Consider the following 23,713-nt stretch of genomic DNA (forward strand, 5'->3'; position numbering starts at 1 on the left):
CGCCATTGGGCGGGAGGGGGGGCGGGGCGCCGGGCCGCGGGCGGTGGTTGGCGGTTGGCGGCAGGCGGCGGCCTGGCGCGGCGCGCCGGGGGGGTGGCGGCGGCGGTGAGGCGGCCTGGCGTCGCGGCGGAGCTGCCGGCGGGCGAGAGCAGCGTGGCGCCGGGCCGCGGCCTCGCAGCGGGGAGCGGAGCCCCGGCGCGGCCTTGGCCGGCCCGCGCACTGCTGCCGGCACCGCCCTGTCGCTGCGCGGCTCGCTGCCCCTGCCCCGAGCACCGCCCCGCGCGGCTGCCGCCGGTCCCCGGTGCCGCAGCGCCGAGGCAGCAGCGCGCCGCGGGAGACGCGCCCGTGGGCAGCGCGTGCCGGCGCCGAGCTGGCGCGGGGGGTGGTACCCGTGGGTCTGGGCTCGTGCGGGGGTCACGTGTGCCGGCCCCGCGGGACTTCGAACCCACACAGGCAGCGCCGCGGGCTCGGGGAGAGCGGGTGGGACGGTGCCCGGCAGAAACGGCCCCGGGGGTGCTGGCTGACCGCCGGCTGCACACGGGCCAGCAGTGTGCCCAGGTGGCCAAGGGGGCCAGCAGCATCCTGGCTGGTGTCAGAAACAGTGAGGCCAGCAGGGCCGGGGAAGTGACTGTCCCCCTGTACTGGGCACTGGTGAGGCCGCACCTCGAACACTGTGTTCAGCTTTGGGCCCCTCACACCAAGAAAGACCTTGAGGTGCTGGAGCGTGTCCAGAGAAGGGCAACGAAGCTGGTGAAGGGTCTGGAGCACAAGGCTTATGAGGAGCGGCTGAGGGAACTGAGGGTGTTTAGCCTGGAGAAAAGGAGGCTCAGGGGAGACCTTATAGCTCTCTACAGCTGCCTGGAAGGAGGCTGTAGGCAGGTGGGGGTCAGTCTCTTCTTCCAATTAACAAGTGACAGGACAAGAGGAAACGGCCTCAAGTTGACCAAGGGAGGTTTAGATTGGATAGTAGGCAACATTTCTTCACTGGAAGGGTGGTCAATAAGATAGATTAGCTATAGGAGTTGAGCCGAGCATCACTTGCTTACTTAAAGGTAGGATTTTGAGACTTGCCCCCTTCTGGCAGTGTTGTTTGTGTTTGGTACAGAGAGGAGGGCTGTTGCTACCAGTCTGTCTCTACAGGGTTTGGATTTCTCTCTGTTCCTATTTTTCATTTACCCACTTCTGGATGAAACGACTGTACTCACCTGCCTTCTCGCAGCAATAGTGGAAACTCCTACGCACCCAGCTGCAAGAAGCTTGCTAGGACTGCCTTAAATGAGCTCTCGCTACTTAATGCCCTCCACTGACACACTACATCTGCCAATTTCTGGTTTGCCATGACGAGCAGTCTTCAGTTCCCTTGATGAACGCCCGAGTGGTTTCCCACTGTGTGCTGTCTTAATTTGTAGTTGCCATGGGAGCCTCCCGATGATCCTCTCTGATGATCTTCCTACATACCTTGCATAGATGAGCCTGTTACAAAATACTGCCCTTTGGTAAGAACACCTGCTTGGTAAGACTGATGGCACTTCCATGCTGGCTGCAATAATAAAACCAACAAACATGACTTGTTGCAAACAATTTATTTAGTAATAAATAAGAATTCAGCAGAAAGAACTATACAGCAATAAGGCATATTAATAGTATTGTTAAATATCCAACTGATGTACATTTTAATGTTTTTCCTCTAGTTTTCTAACGCAGTACTATGTGAAGTATATTTCTGATAGCAGTGCCAAGTGATAACAAGGATGCGCTATGAAGGACCTGACTATTGCGTTATTTACCTTAAATAAAATACAACAACCCATGAAGATTTACCATTATTTATGCCTGTGAAGTTTAATTAGAAAAGTATAACTTGCTAAGATTACAAATTATGTCTCCTGTTCACTTTTTTAACTGCTTACTACTTTATTTCTTAAACTGTGCTTAATAGTAGTAAGGTATGAGTAAAGTCACTACACAACAGCACAGTTCCTAACATTCATATTAACTTTTATTTGAAAACTTAAGAAGCAAGTGCTAATTTTTATTTTTAAAAAAACTTCTTTACAAAATATTGCACACTGTTCTAGCATGCAGTTTACACGGAAGAAATAGTCAAGTGCACTTAAAACCCTGAAATACAACCAGAAATTTTACAAGATTTGTCTTACGGATACTGTTTTAACATAGGAGGATATGTTTCAGACTTCATAGGCTCCCACCTTACACTTGGGACCCAACTGGTTGAGATCCAATCCTGACTCTGCAAAGAGCAGGCAAAATGCTTATCCAGCTTCCTTGCAATATAAATCTTCATTCCTGCACTCTGCACTGCTTGTAGTCTCAAGAAACTCAAGTAATCAATCAGTAAGAAAATTAGTTTAACAGAAATAACTTAGTATCTCCTATATGAGTTTTCATTACTGCTTATGTGTTGCAATCCAGGGTAAGATTTATTAAACTTTCTGAAGTCCTCTGAGTAAGACTAATTTGTAAGTAAATCTGTTTCTCCCCCTCTTCCATAGACATATTTTATATTGCACAGCAAAAGTAAAAAACATTCTTTAAAAAACCCAAGCATGCTAAACATTTATATGGCTTCTGAATGTTTTTAAGTATTTCCCTTTTGACATCCTCATGCAATATTTTAGAATAAATATGAATACAAAGTATGAGAAAGTTACAAGTAAAAATAAAGCCAGTTATAACATTTGTCAGAAACCCATAAGAATGGTTTACCCAAAGTAGTCGCTTGAAGGTCTGACTGGTCTTTTAAGCACACTTATCAACAATACCTTAAAAATAAAGTGTGTCTACACAATACTGTTAACATATACAACCTCCTTAATGTTCCACAGAATAACATGAAAGGTAAACAGGTTAACTGAGACTTGCTTAATGGCACTGTCAGTCCCATAGTCCTCCGGGAACAAAAGCCTTACTTGATTCATGCTCGTCCAACTTGGTAAACCATTTACATTTCATTAGCTTTATTGGGTAAGCTCAAGCCCTACAATAGCTTATATATGAAACACAAAAATACTTATAAAAATAATAGATATGTTGTACAATTTTTTTAAAAAAATAAACCATGCAGCTTCTGTACAAAGTTAAAAAACTGTACAAATTGACTTTTCTATTGTGTAAAATTCATGTACATGGAAGTCTTCTGCTGTGATGAGAAGTAATTTTTTTGCTTAGCCATCAGATGTTGTTTTGTAACTATTGTTCATTTCCATCATTCACTTCGTTCACTTGGCATTAACTGGCCATTTAATTTCATCAGAAGCTTTACGACGAGACCTGCCTATATAAAGGTATACAATTAAATTCTATCAGCATTTCAGAACCATGACACAATCAAGTATATGACAGATCAAAGTAGATAAAAATAGTAAGATAAAAGCTGCATCACTTTAGAAATCAGGAAAATAAACCCTGGATTTTTCTCAGCCATCAGAAAGTGTTTCTCAAAACCTTCAAACAGTTCCCCTGTAACCACCTTAATATAACAGAATCAAAGGCAAGTACGGTCAAAGTATGCAAGGTACTCAAAGCTGTAATTTCATCAGAACACATGTTAGCATGGCATCTTACCACTGACGCAGACCATGAGTAAAACAGGCGTTTTCTATCAGACATCCACAAACACTATCACAGTTGCTGGTAGCAACTGCAGTGAAGTTGCTTTCTAACACTGCCTTCACAGACCCTTAGTTTTACTCAATATCAAACCCTGCCAGGTTTGAGAGCAAAGTTACCAGCTCCAACTCTGTGATTCGCATCATATTTGGAATTACCCTTAGAGTCTGAGGGATTGGACACATGCAACAAACAGTTTCAATTTTAAAAAAAAAAGTTTAATGATGACAAATGCATTTTATGTATTTTGAACCCTAAAGGCTTCACGTGCTAGGAAAATAAGCACCATTCTGCAATACTAAAAAGAAATTTTTAAGATCATTTTTGTGGGGGCTTGGCTTGGGCTTCTTTTATACTGTACAAGGGTGGTCAATCTCAAATGAGAAGAGGAACGTATCCAGTTTAGGAAACAATAATTGAGCATAAAGGATGAAAAATGACAATGCTTACCTGTTTGGTATGCACAATAAAGCTCATTTTATTTTCCAGACTATGGATTTGAAAACACGTATCTCCATCTCCCAACTGCCACATAAAGCAACCATACTTTAGGCTGAGGAGTAAAGCCTACAGTGAAATGTAGGAAACTGTCACTCAGAAAATATTCTCCATACTTACAAACTGAACTTTCCTTCATTCACTTAGACAGGATTCTGACTTAGAACAGAATGTTCCACAATCTAATTGTAGCTTATGAAGTAGTGAAGTGGAAAATTACAAGGCTTTCAGTTAGTATGTCTTATAAAATCTTAGAAATCTTCACAGTCAAGTTTAACTAAACAGCTGGACATGAAATGACTACTAGCACAAAGAATTCAAGATAACAGAATTAAGCTTAACAGTTAACACTGGCAATTCACTTAAGCTGACCTTCGTTTCCATGTTGAGGAGGTGCAGCCCTTTTACATTTACTCCTACGTACACTTTGATGACTTTATGGCTACTTGAACTTGCTTTGGTGAATATCTGTCCTGTGAAAAAAGCCGCTCCGTAAGTAGGAACTTCCCAGCAATTCTGCAAGAACATGCGCTGAAGGTGATGCATCTCTTTACTTACACCTTCACTGGTGCTGAGGTTCTAGAAATAAAGGAACGATGGCAATCAACAAGTCTTCCCAAATAGTTGTGGCTATTGGAAGAAAATCCACTATTTCGAGGAATTCTCACTGAACTAGTATTCCCGAAGTGCCTTCCCAGCAACTGTCTTGCTACTCTAAACCCCAGAGCAACAGAAAGGCCCAAATGTCAAAAAAGACTGAGGCAGAAAGCAGATACCTGTATGAGCCTCAGAAATCTGAGCCACAGACACCTCACCTGTGCAGGGCCCCCCAGTTTTGCCTCTCTCAGAAATATGATCAGCTCATCAGGGATAAGCACCTACGCACTCATCTGACATTAAACGCATCACTTAAAACTAAGCATTCTTCCTCCTTTAAGGGGTCCGATCCAGTGAGGCATCGTAAGATGAGCAAGTACCTTCCCCCAAAAAACATGGATTTTCTTTTTTCTTTTCTAAGCAAAACAGAGGTGCAGATTTCTTTTCTTTAGTGGAGTCTTCATTCACAATGAGACAGGCTTCTGTTTCGCCTTCTTCAGCAGTGTGAAACAGTCGCAACGAAGGATTGCAAGTGTTCCTGCCTCAAAATATACTGGTGTAAGGTACAGTAACAAGCAGAAAACTTGGCTGGGCCACGTGCAAGATAAGGCGGCACAGGCATAAAAGAGAGCACATCTTCAACAGTCAGGGGACCATGACTGTGGGTATAGTGTATGGGACCAACCTCGCTGGATCCACACTCTGCGTTACAGCTTACCTGAATTCTACACAGCTATTTTAAAAACGTAAAATATATGAGTATTTTTGGAACAAAAGATTGAAACTCTTTTCCCCTCCCCCCATCCCCTGCACCCCAATAATGGCCTAAGAACTGAAGTCAAGAAAGCTATGTTTATTCCTACATATTATGTGATACAAGAAAGAGCAGAGACTATGCTGCTATGCCCACAGTCTTAGAAAGACCACCATCATCCTCTCATTCATCTGTACTGGAAAGAACAGGAATGATCTGCTGGTTTCTGACAAAAACAGTGTAGGTACCAAGAGAAAGTTTGGTTTTAAGTAACCTCAGAAGACAGCCAAGGCCTGAAAACATTCCCTGGGTGCCTCTGCAGTGTTTCCTGGCAGCTACCTTTACTGATGCATGTCAGCCGGTACAGTTCTCCCTCTGACACACCTCACTTTTTCCATAATTTTTTATGAAGTTCACGAATTTAACCTTCAGGTGCCTATGACCCAGGCTGGAATCCACAGCCCTCAGTTAGATGTCTAATTTTACAGAAGCATCCCAAGTCCACATTTAAAAATTTTGCTCAATTAACTGCTCTGGTCAAAGGAGCTTGTGTGTGCAGATACACATGCTCACATCAGTAGCACTATCAGATCCCTAACATACAAGTTACACTGGCAAAAAGGACTGTGGATCTGTCGCTACAAACATGTGAAAATAAGTCAGAGTAGATTTTTTTACATGTATGTCTGAATTGGCAGTATCCCCAATACACAGTTGACACTGAAGATAAATTAACAGGTGACAATTATACTTTTAAGAAACAGATCAACTGTAACTGTACAAGAAAAACAGCATTCCAACAACCCATCCCAAAAATTCAGAACACACACATTTCTAGCTTTATATACCAGTCTTTTTTTTAATTAACTGACAACCAAACAGTCCAAAAATGTTTAAGACAGGATTTTCTACTACTTGATTATTTATCTTACCTTGTATTCATGAAGTATCCTGTTTGTCCAATGAGGAGCTTTACTTTTTAGTTTAGTGATTGGTACTATAGATTTAAGGTTTTCTTCACTAAGAGAAAAACAAAGCAGAAAAAAAAGTTTTTCTTCACTGAAAAAAGCAAGGAGAAAGAACACGTCTGACAATTTCTATCTTCGAGTCACATATTGAGCTAGACAGTCACCTCCTACTCTACTTTGCCTCATCAGGTGAGAAGCTTTCCTGAAATGTAAGCTAAGGCTTCCTAAGATATGATATAGTGTAATTCTCAATTAATGGAGATCCAGCTTTGTGTTACACACTTCGTGTCATGCATCATGGACACAGCAGGGAGAGGAAATGTTAGCAAACAAAAAACACTAAAGGGAAGCCTTTACTAGTTTGCTTTTATGCACAATTAAGGTAGTCTCAAAATCTAGTCATACAACTATGTCAGTAACTGCACATGTGATCTATCAAGAAAAAACCCTGCACACGACAATGCAACTTAATCTTTAAAGTCAAGGATACTCTGAAACAAACAAAAGCCTGGATACATTTTTGAAATGACCGGTCTTTTAATAAAGCGTTTATGTCAACGACAAAAAGAATCAGAATATAAACCTCTTCATCTGTCTGGAGAAGAACAAGCTGAGATACTTTCCAAGATCAAAATTTGAATATGGATGGAAAACATGCCCAGATGCCCAGGAGGCTCTTTATCTGGCCTAAACTCTCTTTCCAAGTAGTCCTGTCTACAGAGTCAAACACTTCCATGGAGCAGGATCAACTCAGAACCCCATTCCCGATTTGCCTCAGCATGGAGAGGACCAGTGCCCTGCAGCTGCTGGGATTCAGCAGGGGGTAGTTTTGTGTTAACCCCAGCTGCATTTAACTGCACACTCCTGCAGGTAGGCAGTCCCACTTAAACCCAGTTCTCCTTATGCTCAGTCTGCCAACTGTGTAACTCTGGGACAAGATGGGTCAACAGCTGAACCTACTGAACACCCCACCCAAACCCCAAACCCTTCCAGTGAGCTCATTCACCTAGCTCACTCTGTGATGGTATAGCCTCTACACCTGACAGAATGAAGGGAAAGGAATGAGCAAGCGCAGTCGGCCCTTCCAGAGGCAGCCCACACTTATATCAGAGTAACTATAGCAGAAAATGCACCCTGATTCACTGATGGCGGAGAACACAACCAAAAGAAAGGAAACCAAGACAGCTCAGTTGATGATGTGAATGACAGGAGATGAGAAGTATCGTAGTGTTTGAGAATAGCACAGCTGCTGTTACATGAATGAACTGAGGTGGAGATGGTAGGGGGTGGAGTGAAGGTACACACAGTAGAGAACTGGAATCCCGGTGGGCTCAGATGCTGCTGCAGAAATGTATGTGGGAAGAAAAAGTCGTATCTCAGAACAGCTCAGCTACTGTTGTGCTGGCAAGCAGAGAGAAGGGGAGGGGAAAGCACCATCTGGCAGAGCCCTACTGGTGCTATGTTTCTGACCAACTTAGTACAGCTGCTCACTACAAATGAGAGAACAGAAGTAATATCTCTGCATGGTCTGTGCTCTTCAAAGAGGGAGGAAAGCCAATCCCACAAGATGGAATAACTGGACACAGTAAGAAGTTAATTGAGCATTGTCCAAAGTCTCAGTCCCATCAAAACCCTTCATTCACATGAATACTATTACTCATTTTGGTATTACTGTATCTCAGTATAGAGTTATATAGACTCAGAATACAGGACCTCCATCCCTCTGCCTGGGATTGCAATGATTAAGATTAATACATTTTTAAGACCCCTGTCCAGGTTCTATTAACGCTGTGAGGGTTATGTGATTACTCTGAACTAGACCTCAGTGATGAAGAAAAATAATAAATATATCATACCTAAAAATCAAGAGTTCCATAGTAAGTGCTATCTAAAAATACTTAATCTAAAAGCATGATTTAAGTTTTAAACACACATACTTACTTTAGAAAGCCCTGTTTGTGCTTCTTGCTCTCGTAATTTCCATAGACTATTTGTAGAAGCAGGCTTGCCAGTGTGATCAACTTGGCATCAGGTGATGTATAGAAACCTTTCAGTAAATTATATCTGGCTTCATCAAAAAGGATAAGAATAGCCAATGGATCTTCAATCTATCAAAAAAATTTAAATAATATGATTTCTTTGTAAAAGAAAATAAGCCTAGAAACTATAACTAGATTTTCTCACTGATTCAGAGACAGACGACAAAGGTGTGATCCTGACTGAAGTGTACATTTTAGTAATGTGTTGTAATAGAAAAAATGATACGTTCATTGGTTTAGTTCAACACTTCACTGACCTAACACACAAATTAAAGGTGACTAGCATACCATGCCCAATCAAAAGGTTCACAGAAATACTGACGTCTGTGGGCTTTTTTCTCCCATTAATCTATTTTGAATAATATATCTAAATAATCCCATAGAAATTGAGCAATTAATATATCTTAAAAATCACAGCACAGGAAGAGAAAGAAAACTGGGCAGGTTGTCTTTAGCTGTATGACAGACAGATAAAGACTGAGACACACGACTTATGACAAACCAAACCGTGGCGGGGAAGGCAGGAAGGAAAGAGAGAAGAACCTGAAGACTCAAACTAGTACAAAAAAGGAGAGGAGAGGTCAGGTTTAAGTAAGTTTGGAAATTACTCCAGTCATTAAACCCACTGAGTGTTGATAGTCAAAGCATTCTGACTCTGACCATGATTTCATGCCATCACTTCCAAGTGCAGACCTTTTTTTCTATTTCCAGTGGAAGTCTCACATCTCTTCTCAGGAAAAGCTGTGAAGTTTCCCTTTGAGGATCCAAGTTTGTCAGTTCAGTGAATATTTCAGGCCAATCTCGAATATGCTGCAAAGGCTTGTGATATGGCTTCAGCTGGAGGCCTGAAAAATAAGAGATTTTGGTTTTAGATAAACAGAATAACCCAGCACCCCCCCATATATACACACACACATATATATGTATATGATTAAATGCTGCACCAAAACCAGAGTATCTGAAACTAAGGGCTCATTAACAAACATTTTCCCCTGTGTTTTCTAAACTGCCATAAAAAAAGGTTTTGAAAATATGGATTTATTGACAAAACTCTCAACATCAACTCACTAAATGCACTACTGGTGAACCTCTGTTATTTTCAGCTTCTCAAGAGTGAAGTGGTATTTAAAAATTTAATGGAATACCAACACAGACCTTAAGAATGCAATAATAAAACATTAGAGACTGTTGTTTCAATTATTATGGGAGAAATACAAAGTCCAGTGATCTTATTTCTGACAGAGAAATACAGATATAGCTTATCTTATAAACACATCTGCCATTTTTGGATATATATATAAACCATGAACTTTTCAGAACAGGCTTTTTTTTAAAAAAAATCTGTAAAATGTCTTTATTCTTAACAGGCTACAGTCATTCAATGCTTCATGTTCTCCTGTGTATATGAGAGCTGAGAAATTAATACAGAGCTTTTTACTACAGTTTTACTATGTACTAGAGGTCCAAACCTTCAGTTATGCTTATTCACTTACCCTGCCTGTCCTTGTGATTATTGCTTGGCTGTTTCCTAGTAGTGAGGAACTAGAAGGCTGTGTCTGCCTCACCCTCGCTGCTCTGGCTTTTACACTGTGACATTTCACATTATATGAAAAATTTCAAAGGACATGTAACAGCGCAACATCTTTTCACTGAGAATAATCTGTTCACTCAACTTATCCATCTTACTTTCAAACACAGAAAAGTGTTATCTGTCCTACAAACAAGAAAACTACAGGCTTTACAGTTGTACACAAACTGCAATAAATACTTTTTATAATTAAATTTGTCCAGTAGTTGTTTGAAGCTGTGAATCAGCAGCTGACATTTTCAAACTATGGCAAAGTATCTAGATAATTACTTGGTTTTAAACAATGTAGTGAGCTCTTCCCCTCAAATGCAAGGGTAATACTTCAATGATTTCAGTAAAACACGACATATGTATTTAGAAAAGGCACAAGCAGGGAGACTTCAACACCCAAAAACTTCCTTTTCCTCCAGACATTAACATCTATGTTTAACTGGGGGTTACAGTAGCCATGCGGCATACAGCAAAGTAAAAAGGCAAATGGCGTGACACTGGGAGAAAAAGATTTTAAAAGAATGAAGAACAGATATCCTGCAAAATTTATAGATAAAAAGAAAAAATAACAATGCCACTGTAGTGGAAGATTGACAATAGTAAATAAAAATTTAAATGCAAGGCTTCTGTGTTAATGGCACTTGCAACACAGTATCCTACCAGACCTGAATTATGCTTTGTAAATCCATTATAATGTATCCCATAGCTTTCTTGTTCCAGCAGTACTGTTTACTATGTTTTCTGACAAAACACAATCACTTTTGTGGTCCTACTTACCTTTTGCTACATCTCAAATTACAACTATAAATATACTTTTTATTTAGATCATAAATACCAAAACATACAGCAAATGTAATTATGTTTTGCATCAGAATTTCCTTCCACCAAATATATCTGAAAACTTGTTTATCAAAAATCATTTTGGTGCAAATCACATGAAAATTCATATCATTAAAGGACCTAATGAAAAAATATTTATCAGCTTTACTTTAATTACTAGTTTTAAATAGATTAAATATTGGTAAACACAACTACATGCATCCAATTTCAGATGCTCTGGGAAGAAAAATACTACTAAAATCAGGGTAAGTTAGCAGTAAGGACTATGACAGCAAATGTGCCTTGTAACAGAAAGGCAGCCTGGACTAGCCTCATCTTCATCTAGATGAAGTACATTCTAGATGCCACAGTGACACAGGGTCAGACTATTGCAAGTACCCAAAAACCTAAACTGGAGAAGCTTTCTATAGCTGTGAAAGCACAGTTTGGAGACACCAGGCTGTAAAAGCTGGCAGTTGATCTACTGGAGGAAAGCTTAAGCAGAGGGAATAGAAAACCTGGTCTCACTCCCTATGCAAAAGATAGAAAGAATGAGACCTACAGGCATTACAGAGGGTCTGGCAGGGGCAAAGTGTATCAACAGACAGTCTAAGTACGAATTAACTTGTAAAGGATGTCTTTTAAAAGCTGATGGAAAGAGGTTAATACAGAACTGTGAGAGAGGATGTTTCCTGTTTTCCTAAGGAAATACTATTTTTTCTAAAGGCAAGCAGAAATTAAAAAAAACATTACAAGCTCTCGAGTATAATGATCTTCCTTGTTACTTACTGAGGTTCTCAGAACAGATCCAGATAGTGAAGTACTGCTGAGTTTCTTGAGACAAACGCATTCCCTCCATTATCTGCTGTACAGTAGTATTGTTTCCATGTTTCAACTCCACAGAGCGGTATGACCCATCCATACGATAAATTCGTGCTTTTTCATACTACATAAAAATTTAAACATATTAAACAAATATATTGGTGCTTCTGAAAAGCAATTTTACCATAATTAAGCAATTAATCCATACTGTTGAGAAAAAGAACAACTCCTGCAGATTTACTATTTATCAAAACTGCTTGTTTCATGTCCTATGCAAATTCTTACACTGTGCTGCTTACCACAATAACCCCAAGAAAGATCTTATTGATACTTTGAGGACTTCACTTCTGTTGAACTCAAAGGTAAGCAGGCACTTAGAAGTTCCCCAAGGGATTTGGGCTCAAGCGCCTATGCATGTCCTGAAACGTCTACCTCACTGTTAACTCACAGGTTATGAATGATTCCCCTCATCAGTCTCTACTAAAGACTTACTTTTCAGACGGAAGAACCACCCTTTATGCAGACCCCAGTACAACAAGAGTACAATTTCACTAAGGTCTTTTAGCACTTCTATAATATTACTACTAATAAATAACTTTCCCCTTCAGAACTCCCACAGCTTTCACTGAATTGCATATGGGCCCGGAGTATGCCTCCTGTGAGACGTAATTCTATGTAAAACAGATGCCTAAAGCATATACACACAAGTCATAAATCCATGAAATGTCTTGTTTTCATCTAACAGGTTAAATGTTTCTGCCATTTGACCAACTGCATAATAAGACCCCTAAAATAAAGGAGGTCAATTCCCTTCATTAATTATTTTGGAAAACTCATTCATATAGACTGAAATGAAAATAATTTAAAACATCTTGAAAAATCAACAGGTTTACTGCCACCTGCCTACAGAGATACAAGTTGCATCTGAAGTCAAAGAAACGCAACAAGCGGTTTTGTATCATTTGGCTGATTCTAAATCTACTTCAGAACTAGAGGAATCACATCGTACGCTTTATTTACTATCCTAGCTCGATCTCCACTGACTGCCAAGGAAGCCTACGCTGACTAACTGATGTAAAGCTTATTTTGTAGAACCCTACATTTAGCCAGCTGAACGCTCCTTCTAAGGATGCCACCGCACAAAGCAAGCTGATGGTTATATGATCAAAAGCAGACAAAAAATCAGTAGCTGACATTATTGATACTTCTACAAGTAAATTTAAAAATCATGTTTAAAGTCTTGCATATATTTCTCGAGCAATATAGACAGAAACATTTAGAGACAAAACGTTAGTTTGTCAATATTTACACTAACAATTTCAGTATACTGCACATTTCCAATAGCAGCTATGTCAGCCTAGCTCTTCTACAAGTTTGTGAGTAAATTAAATATAAACTTGAAACTATTTTGAAAATAAACTCATACAGGTTTATTTATGGCTTCCTTCAGCAGTTTTGCAGTTTCTTCCCACTCATTTTGTTTGTTCTCTTCACAGACATTCAGCGGAGATCTTCCTTGTTGATCAGTAATATGCTACAAACAGAAACAGAAACACTGGTAATACATTGTTTTCACTGGAGATAGGTAAAGCATGTACACATTTTTTGAGATAATTAAAATCCTTGATCCTACAGTTCAAACATCTAATTGATACACAATGGGAAAGTAGAGGTAACAGAAGATAATTAACCATTCTTTGGTAATCTCTCAATAGCATCATTATGTTTACACATCATGATCTCGACACAAGATATCTCACACACACACAAGCTAGAAACTGTTGCTAAAACTTCTGTTTCTATACACAAATAGAACTCACTCTGTCGATTTCCGGATGATTTAGCAGAATTTGTACTATTTCAGCATGCCCACCTCCAGCAGCAAAATGAAGAGGAGAGCTAAGTTGGCCATTCAAAAGATTTGGATTGCATTTCCCTTTCTCCAAGAGCATTCGAGTGGCTTCAACTTTTCCATACCTGTAGACAGGTTTTAAAGCAGAACAGACACAGCAAATGTAAAATAAAATCTTTTTTTCCAGATAGTTCTAAATATGGAAAAGTATTCCCATGCTCAAGTTTTTAGGTTTGAAAGGACACCAAAGACAATGCAACATTAATATTTTCAGAAATTAGTATCAGTTCTGCACCATTTTGGTAACCATTGGTCTAGTAACCGTTTATTGGATTAATTACAGACAAACCGAACCTTACGTTAAACTAGCTAATTTTGGGTAGTTGTAGCAATTCAGTCATGGCAAAACATAATTCAGCCTTGCCTGAAAAAAAAAATACTCTGTGTGAGAACCAGAGTAAAGCTTCTGATTGTCATGCAGATGGATCCTGAGGACTCTTAAGCCTCATGCTGATAACTGGTAAATCTTGCGTATACTGTTTATGTAAGCTTTCTGAAACACTACAAATCAACTATTTTTTTTATAGCCAAGTTTGATTTTGATGTTATTCATATCATCAGACACTACTATAAATACAAAAGACTAACTTGCATAAAATAAAAGCATTTTTACAACTGAGGAAAGCTCTCAAGCACTTACAGATTAAAACATCATATCTCATTAAAACATCAGAGAAGTTGACCTCTGTAGGTCACCTAGTCCAGCTTCCCACTCAAAGCCTGACCATCATCAAAATGTGCTCAGCTCAGCTATGGCTGTGCTGTAAAACTGCTCAGAGCCTTTAATGAACAAAGACTGTGAAAGTTACCACACTAAACCAGACCCAATGTCTCCAACAGGAACTAGAACACATGTTTCAGGACAGATACAAGAGGCTATAGATAAGTGTTTGATGATTTGATTTCCACACCTGGTCTCCTCTGAAACCATTCAAACTGAAATTACCTCAAAACCTGAAGCAATCTTTCTCTTCAGAAGGTAACACTAACATATATTAGAGTCAAAGTGTAACAAGTCTAGAGGTTTTTTTTATTACTTATTTTTGTGTCTATATGACAAGTTACATAAATGATTAGTGATAAAGAATCATGATAACAAGCGTGCATTTGACTGGCAACTATATTAATTTGACTCACCAGCATGCATAATGAATAGGAGCCCAGTGGTCACTATCTAACTGATTAACAGAAAACTTTTTATCCAGAAGGTGGCTTAGTAAATCAGAGTCGCCTTCACAAGCACTGCGGTGAAGAGGGAAATCATCTACCCACTGGTGTTCTCTATGAATTAGAAGGGGAAACAAGAGGAAAACACAGATCAGAAATATTTCAATAGTTGAGAGCATCAACTTTTTTTAAATCATAAACATAGCACTAACTAGATCTACACGAAGAACAAAAATGAAGCTCATGCAGCTAGAACGTGCCAGTATTCACACAACTAGTATTTTCATCATGCAGTAGTCAAGCCACAGCTGTAATAATTATGCTAAGAAATGCTTCCCTAATGTTTATAATTTAAACCTTTCTTGATCCATCCTTTAATTGTTGTGTTTCATTACTTACAGACTTCAAACAGAATTTTTTTAAAATATTTGTACAATAAAGCCCTAAGGTAAGAAGAATCTCACTCTGACCAGGTCTACCAAGTACTACTGTAATAAAACAAAACAAAAATATCCATTAATGAAAAAAGAATGTAACATAATACTTGTCCTCTGTGACACTGCTCATGCTACGTTGCCACTTTTCTCTTTTAGGAATCTGAATCTTTGAATAGTCTGGGGCTCCGAGGCCGAAGTATGGATTTATTACCACTTTGTCAACCTGTGAAGACATAATTTAAAGCACAACTGAAAAAATACCTTATTGAGATTTGCCTAAACAATCCCCCATCCAGGCTGAATATTCTCTTGAAACAAGTTATGACTAACATTTTGCAATTAACAAGAATGATGTTCAAATATGAGGATTTTAAAAACCATTTAGCAGTAAGTGTGCAATAAAGAAATCTGATTATATCAAACATAAAGCACACACTCATATCAAATAAATGAATGAATTGTAAAATGAAAACATATGTATGTTCCACAAATATAAAACGAAAATATAATTCTTACCCTATTGGTATACTGAAGGTCAGATCCAAACAAAGGATTATAAATACACATATCTGCTTTCTCCAGTGCCAGCATTTTACTTTTTATTTCCAGGGCAGTATAGCCCATATGTAATGAGCTCTCTGTCTGACCAGGTTCTATAGCATAGGCTGGGTTTATCACATTTGTTTTAATTCTCTCAAGAGGAGATGGTCTGAATAAAGCTGGGATAGAGTGAGACTGGGTGTGCCGTTCATCCAACCACCTGCAGGACAGAATGCGCAAGTAATTTATTTTCAGACAGAAAAGGACTATTTTGGTCATGCCTGTCCATTATTTTGTTTGAGTAAGGGTTGCATGTATGATAATCACATATTTTAATTAAAAACAATTAATTATAAGCTGCACAGCCGATTTTGTAAGACTAAATTAATCCCCAAACACAGTATTTTTTAACCAAGTATAGTTAAGCAAATATATTTGCTCAGACACATTTCCTGCTAATACAAACTCTAAGAAAAGGAAATTATAAGCTAAACTAAGTGTAACATTGGTTATAGAAAAAACACTTAACCACACCAACACGTCACCGTTTTGTGTACTTTCAGTACTTTCAATAATCTCAACATACACATTTTGAAACTTAAAGCATTTTTTTAAGGATGATTTGAAGTTTCAATATCTGTGCTGACTTAAGTCTTCTAACTTATGTGTTTCATTAGGGAGAGTTGGAAAAAGACAAAAAATCAGAAGGTCCAGTTTTTGAACTGCTAAGCCTCTTTCAGATAGGCTACCACCTGCCTTTTCACAAAGCTGTGCTGGTTATTCTCTTTTAAGTGCTCCCCTACTGTCAGTACAGAAGGGCTTTAGAGCCCTCTTACTCTGAGCTACTGGGGGCAGTCAGCACTGTACACTTGCTGCATTTTTTTCTGCCACATAAAACACAGGGCTCAGGACAAGTTATTCATCTCAGGTTTTGTATAAATGTATTCTCACTAAATTGCTGAATTATTTTAGTGTTATGTTGAATGGGGCACATTTTAACTAAGGGTCTAAAGCCAGGTTTGTATTTAGGTTTCTGCATGTACTTTCTCTCAAGCCTGAGATAAACACGTGCTTTGCTGGAACATATAAATTCCGTTTAGAGAGTTAGCCTGGAAATACAGAAGAAGTAGTACATGCTCTGGAAAGATAGATCCACTGACAGACCACTTGGATCTTGTCTGTCCCAGAACCATGTGTAAGAATGGCAGAACATGGCTTGCAGTTCACCACGTATGCTTAGGCCTGGATTTTTAAGTCCCACCTCCAAGCTATCACGTACTGCAAAAGCTGTATTTCCTTCACTTATTCACGGTCCTACTGGAAAGGAGGACTGTAAAATTGCGGTCATTGCGCTATAAACACCCTCTTGCCTTCCTGAGGGATTTTCAGGCTTTTCCTCTATAAACAGTTGGTAGATAAATTTGTTACAGTAGTTTGAATCTTTCAGAAGTGTTTCAGATTACATACATACAGAATAATCAATATAAACTATTTACTATTACACTGCCAAGGCTTCTCGCACAACTGTAAGGCTTGTAACACATTTTAAGCAGAGCTTAGAGTCTGAATGCATTCATTAAGCAGCAAATAAGTCTAACTGGCATGATGGTATACATGCAAATATTATGACTCTACCAATAAAACTGTAAAAACCCTACACACAGAATCTTTGTAGATAATAGCCTAACTTATAATTAATAACTTACAATTCTGCATGTTAGCCAAGATTTTCAGCTAACTTTATTAATGCAAATAAGTTCACACGTAAGTATATCTGCTATTTATTTGTTAAGGGTACATTAAAAAGACCAAAAAACTGCTCACATATTCAATTTTCAAACTACTCTAAATCTGACTAAACAAATAATCACCTTCTGAAAGTTAACTCCCCACTGCGAATAAATTTGTATGGCTGGGGAAGATGCACTCCCTTTCTAAAGGGAGGTTTAGTTTAAAGGTAAGCATGAACATTATACAATTAACAGGGTGTTTTTACTACACTGGCAGATACTTTTAAAGGTCGCTTTTAAAAGATTCATCATTAGTATATGCTTGTACAAAACATTCACTGTGAGCAAGAACCTGTAAAAAGCCACTTGATTTAGATAAGCACACCATTCTTGAGTTTGCAAAAAACTTTTTTAGAAAGATTTAGATATTTGCTGTCAAGGTTTCAGTTTCTGATAAACAAGAACAAAATAATGTGATATCACAATGATTTCCTTCTTAATCACAAGAATGCTATAAAAACTATGTGCTACATCTACAAATTATCTTAACTTGTTTTTTAACATATTTTTACTGATGAAATTTCTTACTTATCCAAAGCAATTAACATTTTTGCAGTAAGCGTAGCAAAATGGGTGCTGGATTCACTGCAGACTCTCATGATGTCTTGTAAACAGTAGAACACAGGGCATCCAGGACTGTATGCGTATTTCGTATTATCTAAAAAGAAAGCATACTCTGAAGACAAATCGATGAGAAGAACCTTATTTTCCCTTCTGCATCTTTTGCAGTTACACGCTCTTGAGAGCACTTTCTAACTCTGGCTACAATAACTTCATTTTTTCCAAATGACAATTGATAGAAATTACATACAATCCTTACAGAACAATTCACAACCCAACAGAGCAGCCTTAAAAACCTTAAAAGCGTTCAGCTGCTATTTCATCAGTGTGATCAGCTTCATCTAAAAAATTAATGCAAAATGTATTCTGTTGCCAGAAAAGAAGAATAGGACTCAGGACTAGAAGAGGTATTTATTGCCACTGGTATCTCCACAATGGTATTTATTTGATAGGTTTTAAGCATAAAAACTATTAGTAAGGCAAAAATGAAGGAGTTTCCCCAAAAGCACAAAGACTTCCACTTCAGGCTTTTTTTTTAAAAAATACTTTCCCGACAAGCAATTTACTTTGCCTTCTAAAGACATTATTTGCTATAACTGTTCACAGACTTCAGGGAGTATTCTTTTCTGAGTAAAGAACACTGAACTGAATAGAGTATCTGTCTCATACTTGCTTTCAGTAAATTCTATACAAGTTAACGCATATGTTTTTACATATAATCAAGTGAACAAATACAGCTTAAAACAGAAGTATACTATTGTTACAGAAACAAAAGTAATACATTAAAAAACAAGGGTTTTTTTCCTTAATTCTAAGTAACTTTTTCAAGTTTAGTGTACTCAGGGAGAGGTTTCCACTTGAATGCAACTTTTAATGCTTAAATACAGAAAAAGCCATATTATCATATTCACAAAAATCCTTAATAACACTTCAACTGAACTTCTGCTAAAATGGGTACAATTTCAGAAATTATGCTCAACGTTACCTTTCACAACAGTTGGAACAATGTAAAGCGATGCCTCCTGGCCTGCCTTCTCTCCATCAAGAGGAAACTTCTTCATTAACACTACACGCTTTCCTAGCACAGTATTAAAAAAAGCCAAATTAATTAATTAACCAACAAAACAAAAAAAAACCAACCAACCAACCAATAAAACCTAGAGTTTGCCATCTGAAAGCTTACCAGACTCAATTTCCCTATTTCTGAGAAGAAAAAAATTATAACTATGAAATATATAATCTAAAGCAAGTTAAGAAAATCTAAATACATATTTAAAAATAGACCATAAATATGCATATATATATATATCAATTAACATGAAAAATGCAATTGATTTTTTCATAGCAACTTTTCTATATCCCCGACTTTTCATAGCATTCACACTCAAAATCTTTAGGTTAAACAAGATTCTTTTTGAAGTGGGAAAGCGTGCTATAGTTGCATGCTATATTCCATGTTAGGGTCTATGCTTTTTTATATGTAGTGGTATGACAGTATTTTCCTCCTTTGTTATCCTCCCTTACACTCTTACCGAATTCAGCATTTTGTTTGCTTTTCTGATCTCACTTGCATACTTTAGCAGTGGCCACACTAAGCTATGCATATTAATGCTTCAGCCCTCTGTTAAAGTCAATTTAAAACTCTCTAAACCATGGAAGAAACAGTTTTTGCTTTTACTAGGTATTCCTCATCCAGCCCCAATTACTGCCACCCACAACATTCTACCACGCAACCAGCTAGTCCTTTTCTAAATTGTTAGCACTGCATTGCCTTGTCTGAACTAACAACCCTCCTAGTATAACTTTACTTACAAAGCAGAGATGAGATACACAGCAAAAAACCATGCTTTAGTCAGTACAGTTTATACCAATCTGGAAATGAAATATGCTGGCTAAAACAATTTTTGTCAGCACAAGCATGAGGTTCTTTGCTATACCAGCTATGCAACAACAGCAAAAAAGAAAATGTACTAATCAAATTATATCTGTAAGTGGTAAATTATGCCAGAAATATTTTCATGTAGATACTGCCTACTGAATGATGCTGGCTTTAGAAAAGACTTTAGAAGCAATCTATTCACTAGTTCAAGTCAAGTTTTAGCTGAAATTGAGGATAAAAAAGCCACTTCAATCCAGTTTACCAGAACTTTAGCTACAAACCTCAATTTGAGATGAAGAAGTAGTACAGACAAGAAAAGTTTCACTTAATAAAAATAATTTAGTAAGCATTTTATAAAGATAAAAGGAAAAAAGGTAAATTAATGGTTTTAGCTGTATAGTTGGCTTGCATTTTTTTAATGAACCTCAAAACATTCGTTCTTTTTTTTAAAAACTAATTTCATGCTTTTGCATGTTTCCATGCCCATTTAATTTTTAAAGTATTTTTATAGAGCTATCAACCACAATTTTTTTTTTTTTTTTACCTTTAATGCCCTGATTGGCTGGTGAAATTGGTTTGGTGGCTTCTAATACATAATCCAAGATGCTCTGAGTTATCTCAGTGCCTCCCTGCAGTTTAGTTTCCAGCAAAACTTTCTTTCTTTTTTTCTTTTGGCCTTCAATGGGAACTTCAAGCAATAAAATCTTCAAGCAATAATGAAACCAAAGGAGTTTAAGTACAACTGAAACAAGCACAGAACTTGTTGTTGTTGTTATTTACTGTATGACTGTAAAAGCAGTAACAAAATTCAGAAAGTGCTGAATGTGGAGGAGCAGGACGGCAAAGTCAGAATGACCTCCATAACAGTAAGGTTAAAGAGAAAAAGACCAGGCTGTACCCTTGTAATGAGCAGCCCGCAGGGCAAGAGGCCCTGAAATGAAATGAAACACAAATATATTACAAAACCTTAAAGTGTTCAAATACCGTAAGGATGGGGCAATGCATAGTAGGTATATGACATACATGGAAATTATTTAAATATTTTATTGTCACATTTTCTCTTCTAGTTTAAGTAAAAATTTTTTTAAAACATTAATAAATACAAAAATTTAAATAGTTTTACTTCATAGGATTTAGCTCGATATTCCCGAGAATTCAGGCTAGCAGTATTTTTTGGACGAATCACAGCAACATATGCATCTCCAATGTTTTCTGGGTTTCCCATTTCGCCTTCTTATTTTATCACTGGAAACAATGAATAAACAGAAAGTAAAGGTTCAGTTAAAAAAAAATCCAACAGCATGATAAAGTTCAGGATGCAGTATTTATATCCACTGATTCCTTGCATTATTCATTTATTGCTCTTTAGCTGAAGAAATATCAATGGCTGATATAATTCTGTTTCCCTTTCATGAAAGGGGAGAATTCTATATCACATAGATGTAATACAAATAATCTTGTTCTTTAACCCATTTTAAAAATAAAAATAAAGTATATTTTTTTCCCACTTTGTAACTATCTTCCCCTTTTTGCAAGCTAGCCATAATGTCAGAGAAATTCAGGACTCTGAAGAATATATGAAATGGAAAAGAAAACCATTCTAAAGTGACAAGGCACTGTAATTTGTATGTGCCATAACAAAGTACTCCATTTCTGTGAGTTCCACAGGGATTTCAAGAAAATACCTGATTCTGCTTGCCCGCCACCCCCACCAGAAGTAGAACACCATCTTCCCTACAGCCCAAGTAACAAAGCTGATGAAAATGAACTATAGTATGGATTAATTTACTTAGTTTTACTTCAGTGAAGCTGCAAACTGATGCACAATTAATTCAAACACAGAGCTTCTAAAAGGAATAAATCTTTAGTTTTTGCAGAAAGTGGACGCAGGTTTTTAGATGTAAGACAAAAGCTTGCTTACCCTTCTGTTTAACCCCAAGTGACAATTCCAGTAATCACAAAATTTTATAAAAATGATAGGGAAAACGTCCAAAGGCTAAATCATGTATCAGATTTGAGAAAGGTCATGTCTGGCCATTAGCACCTTCCAGATAATCATCTGCTTCATCTGCAAATGAACTTCCTGTCATTCTATATCATCCCTAAGCACATGCTTTTTGCAGACTTAATCCCTCCACAAAGATTTTGGATGTTACTGTTTCTAGCTTCTTCACCTCTTCTAGCAGAAACAAAGGTCTTCAGAGTCCCGTGCCCTTAGTCCAGTATTTTTGCTGGCATCAGACTACCTGAAAACATATTAAAAAACCCCAACGTAAGTAACAGCATGCACATTTTCACCTTTGGTTAAGATAAATACATTAGAGGATTTAATGGTGGTACTTGAACAATAATATCCATGTAGAAATACCTGTTGATTTGCATTACAGTAGCACCTAGAAACGTTAAACAAGCAAGGTGCTGACTTGTGAGAGCTTGTACTTCGGGATATTAGGAGTTTTGAAAGCAACAAGAACCAACCATCCCTTACAGGCAGCTGAGGAAGGTGTGCTCCCTGGGTTTCCCTACAGGTACCAGGATATACCGGGTTTGGGTCACAGGTTGCGGGAGGGATCCTGCACAGACAGGGCTGGGCCACCTGGGTGGCAGGTGGCACAGGCAGCGGGCGAACTCCTTCTGTCACTGCTCTGTACTAAATCCTGAGCGGGACGAGAACGTCTGGTTCACATTAAGAACTACGGTATGACTCCAGAAAACAAAAACAGAGGATGAAGAAGAGTGGGGTTGCAAGGGCAATAAAGATGTCCACCTTCAGAAGGCACCACCAGTGAACTGATCCTGACCAAATCCGGGTGCCAACAACGCGTCACCCTCCCAAGGGAGGCAGGTCTAGCGAACACGCCTCAGACGGGCTCCCCCCAGCGCCGCCGGCCTCGCCCCCTCCCACAGCGCGGCCCGCCGGCCCCCCGCCAGCTCCGGACCCGCCGGGACGAGGCGGCGGGCGGCCCCCACCGCCCCACGGGGACACGCGGCCACGCCACCCCCGCGAGGGAGGCCGCCCCGCACAGGGAGCCACGGCGAAGGCCTCGGCCTCCCCCGCAGCGCTGCCTCGGCCAGGCGAAACCGCCGCCACGGAGGGAGACGGCCGCCGACCGCTGAGCACGGCGAGCGGGCAGGGGCCCCGCGCCTTCCGTACCGCCCGCTCCGGCCGCAGCCCCCCCGCCGCTCGGCGCCTCACGGCCGGGAAACGCCCCCCCGAACTTTCCCGGTGGCGCCCTGGAGCCGGGCCCCGGAGGGGTGCTCACGCCGCAGCCTGGCGGAGCGACAACGGCTTCCACGTCCCCGGGACGGCCCCATCGGGGCGAAGGGCAGCGCCCCGGCCCCGCTCGCCCGCTCCCCCCTTGCCTTCCTCCAGCGCCTCGCCTGCCGCCCCATCCTCTCGCCGCGCCCGGCACCCAGGCCCCTCGTCCCGCCCCGGCCCGGCCCCGCCCCGCTCCCTCCCCCGGCTCGGCGGATCCGCTTCCCGTCGGACCCCCGCGGGCCTCGGCTACCGATGAGTTTCCGGGTCGGCGGCCTGAACTTCTGCTGCTGCTGCCGCCGGTTGTTGACCGCGGGCGGAGAAACAAGCAGAGAGACCGCGCAGCGGCGCGGGCCGGGAGCATGAGGCGCTGCTGGCAGGCAGGGAGGCGCTGAGGTGAAGCGGCCGCCTGGTCCCGAGGAGCGCCGCCGGCAGCTGTCAGCGCCGCCACGCCGCCAGGAGCCG

The 23,713-nt window shown here is 39.8% G+C and overlaps 1 protein-coding gene across 6 annotated transcripts; it reads right to left on the bottom strand.

Annotated features, from left to right (window-relative positions):
* Nucleotides 1-1,564: 1,564 nt before the first annotated feature.
* On the bottom strand, nt 1,565-23,581 carry KRIT1 (KRIT1 ankyrin repeat containing). Of its 6 annotated transcripts, none has more exons than XM_037382481.1 (18): nt 23,502-23,581; nt 22,167-22,238; nt 21,116-21,237; nt 20,537-20,696; nt 19,099-19,191; nt 18,081-18,210; nt 15,739-15,982; nt 15,330-15,445; nt 14,756-14,899; nt 13,527-13,683; nt 13,133-13,240; nt 11,674-11,830; nt 9,180-9,331; nt 8,389-8,555; nt 6,412-6,499; nt 4,501-4,707; nt 4,081-4,197; nt 1,565-3,295 (listed from the first exon to the last, which is right to left on the bottom strand). In XM_037382481.1, the coding sequence occupies exons 3-18, from the start codon at nt 21,215-21,217 to the stop codon at nt 3,227-3,229; spliced, it is 2,211 nt and encodes a 736-aa protein (XP_037238378.1). In that variant the 5' UTR covers nt 21,218-21,237; nt 22,167-22,238; nt 23,502-23,581; the 3' UTR covers nt 1,565-3,226. The 6 variants fall into 6 exon arrangements, with proteins under 6 accessions (XP_037238378.1, XP_037238376.1, XP_037238377.1 ...); XM_037382479.1 differs by lacking the exon at nt 23,502-23,581 and adding an exon at nt 23,356-23,417; XM_037382480.1 differs by lacking the exon at nt 23,502-23,581 and adding an exon at nt 22,481-22,863.
* Between the last annotated feature and the right edge of the window lie 132 nt (nt 23,582-23,713).

This window comes from Falco rusticolus, chromosome 4 (genome assembly GCF_015220075.1).
Source record: "Falco rusticolus isolate bFalRus1 chromosome 4, bFalRus1.pri, whole genome shotgun sequence".
Classification (NCBI taxonomy): domain Eukaryota; kingdom Metazoa; phylum Chordata; class Aves; order Falconiformes; family Falconidae; genus Falco; species Falco rusticolus.

Excerpts from the sequence above, each read along its gene's own strand:
- KRIT1 (XM_037382481.1), bottom strand. The coding sequence starts at position 21,217 with ATGGGAAACCCAGAAAACATTGGAGATGCATATGTTGCTGTGATTCGT. Across the intron at positions 18,211-19,098 it reads TGTTCCAACTGTTGTGAAAG|ATAATACGAAATACGCATAC; the intron begins GTAACGTTGAGC and ends CTTTCTTTTTAG. Across the intron at positions 3,296-4,080 it reads TTATTGTGCATACCAAACAG|GCAGGTCTCGTCGTAAAGCT; the intron begins GTAAGCATTGTC and ends ACCTTTATATAG.